At 35.9% G+C, this 2,632-nt stretch overlaps 1 protein-coding gene across 1 annotated transcript; it reads right to left on the reverse strand.

Moving 5' to 3' along the window:
* Positions 1-1,666: 1,666 nt before the first annotated feature.
* LOC147509645 (uncharacterized) lies at positions 1,667-2,155 on the reverse strand. Its single transcript, XM_086597872.1, has one exon. The coding sequence runs from the start codon at positions 2,153-2,155 to the stop codon at positions 1,667-1,669; it is 489 nt and encodes a 162-aa protein (XP_086453998.1).
* Between the last annotated feature and the right edge of the window lie 477 nt (positions 2,156-2,632).

Consider the following 2,632-nt stretch of genomic DNA (forward strand, 5'->3'; position numbering starts at 1 on the left):
TTTCAGGCAGAAGTTCTCGGGACTTTCTTCTGAAACATTTCATTGGCTAACAAAACTGGTCAGGGTTTTGAAAAATGAAGATGAAGGAAATGGGAAAATAGAAAGAAGATGATCACGACCGAGGATATAAACATCGAGAATTTTTTGTGATGAAACCCTAGGTTGGAAGAGGAGAATGAAAGTGTATTAAGATGTTTGAGTTTTCTATTTCTTATAAGAGTCCACAACTTTCTTTTTACTTAATTGTCTAGACTCTATTGACAGTTGAAATTAATAAATAAAACAGGCAAACAGCTTTCGGACTCTCAACGCCTTTTCCTAGACAAGTGCTCTACTTTTGTTGTTCTTGACGGTTTACATAGTTGCTTGATGGTTTAACCAGGTGCGCCAAAAAATTGTGAAAGTTTTTGACGATTTTATTATACTATTAACTTGACTATTTTAGGAAACCATCATAAAATCATCATATTTTCTTGATGCATGTGTGATACACGATATAATGTTGTAACAACCGTCTTAAAATCATTATATTTTTTTTATGCTTGTATCATACACGACATAATGTTACAACAGCCGTCATAAAAATATCACTAAGATACCTATCTTGACGATTTTTAGCAAAGTCGTCAAGATAGATAAAAACCAAGCGTCATAATATCTTTTTTCAGTAGTAATTGGCCTAAATGATATATAATTAAGAGGCTAAATATACACTTTTGGGCGCTTGTCTATATTCTACGGCATTTATAAAGAACAGGTAGCGGGGGCCAAAAGGCGCACTACCGCATAACAAGCAGTATAATGAAAAAGAAGTGTGGGTGCACGTCCTCCATTTCGCTAAAGAAAAATGTAGGTTCAAAGAATTTAATCTATCACATTCATGCAAGATAATAAAGATTTGTTGCGTTATGACTGGTTCAAGCTCATAAGGAACCAATATCTTATACATTGTAATTTCAGTTCTTTCTAGCACTTCATTAACCTTTTGTAATATTCTATTCCAAAATAGTGGAGGACTATAATTACTTTGAAATATTGGGCGAGTGTTGGAATTATCTTTGTTTTATTTCAAAGTACTTACGTGAGGTTGGTTGAGAAGATGAACATGAATGTTCTTTCTCTCCTTGTGTTTTATGTTATAGTCCCACAGTGGCTACCAAATACCAATTTATTGGGTATATCTAGACTATTTTTGGTCTAAGGACATGCCCTTAGGGTACAAATGTTTTTGGGCTTGCAAAGAGGCCCACTCAAGGGCCACACACATGCACACGCGCCCACCCCGCCCTAAACTAAACTGCGGCGAGTTATATTGGGTCGGGTTTGAGCTCGGGCTTGGGCTACATATGTGTGATAAGTTAATAGTGCTTAGACAAATTCTCTAAACATTTTTTTTTTTCTAAAATTGATATGATTTCTATGTCCATACTACACCATAAAAAATTGATTAAATAGTTAATTAGAAGACCATTAACATCACTTATTAGCATTACTTTAAAATTAAAGGGATTTCAAAAATTTTACTTTCCATCACTCACAAAAGTGATGTCTTATACTTCTCATATCACTTTTCAAGTGATTTCAACCATCAAATCTGCATGTTTAGGTTTCCAACTTTTTTTTTAAAACAAATAAGCTAGGGTTAGGCACCCCACCTGTATTAAACTCAATGTTTCCTTACATAGATTTTTCCATTTGCATCCTCATTTACAATGATTTGTAATTCATAATCTAAGGGACTAACAAAATGGATCAAAGACAACTCATGATTATGTACAAGTCCTACAAGATAGTCAGCTACCTTATTCACTTCTCTAAAGACATGTGAAAAAGTAATATAGCTAAACCTATTTTTCTTCCTCTTGATAGCTGCCACCACATCTCTACAGTACCAGGGAGGTTTCTCTAACTTGTTAATGACATTTATGGCTCTCATAGAATCATACTCCACCTCTACCTCAGCAAAACCTTCTAGTATACATCTCTCCAGACAGACCTCAATAGCCTTAAGTTCTTGGAAAATAACCGAATGATGTCCTCTAGTCCCATTAAATGATGTAACAACTCTACCTTCCTTGTCCCTCATCACGCCTCCATGACTTGGACCATTCTTGTTTAGTGCCCCATCTACGTTAGCTTTAATCCTATTGCCCATTGGATGATTCCATGCACAATTAATATTCACCTGTTGCTTGAACTGGGTGGTGATGTTTAACCTGAGGAAGAGATTTCGAGCCTTGACAGTATCTTTGACATCAGGTCGCAAGACTTGTATATAATTCCTCAAATCTCGAACCAACTTGTTGAATAGTGTCTCTAGAGGTTTGGAGGTTTGCTGGAACCATCTTTCATTCCTTTCTTTCTAGATACTATTCACCGATGCACAAATGAATATTTTGTACATCTCCCCTACTTCTGCATCTCTACTCAGTCTCAATAAGGATGCCCATTCTCGAATTGCATTACTAGTATCGGTAGAAATTCCCTACAACCCTCTTTACTCTTGAGAAGAAGTCCCTAGAGTAAGGACACTCAAAAAATAGGTGTGTAGAGAATTCTCTACTGTGTGAATAGAGACAGTAGGAAGACTGATTAATAATTTTCTTGCGAACTAACCTGTCTTGTGTGGGGA

Source organism: Coptis chinensis, chromosome 3, assembly GCF_015680905.1.
Source record: "Coptis chinensis isolate HL-2020 chromosome 3, ASM1568090v1, whole genome shotgun sequence".
Lineage (NCBI taxonomy): Eukaryota > Viridiplantae > Streptophyta > Magnoliopsida > Ranunculales > Ranunculaceae > Coptis > Coptis chinensis.

Bases quoted from the DNA above. Each gene is read 5' to 3' on its own strand.
- LOC147509645 (XM_086597872.1), bottom strand. From the start codon at position 2,155: ATGGGCAATAGGATTAAAGCTAACGTAGATGGGGCACTAAACAAGAAT.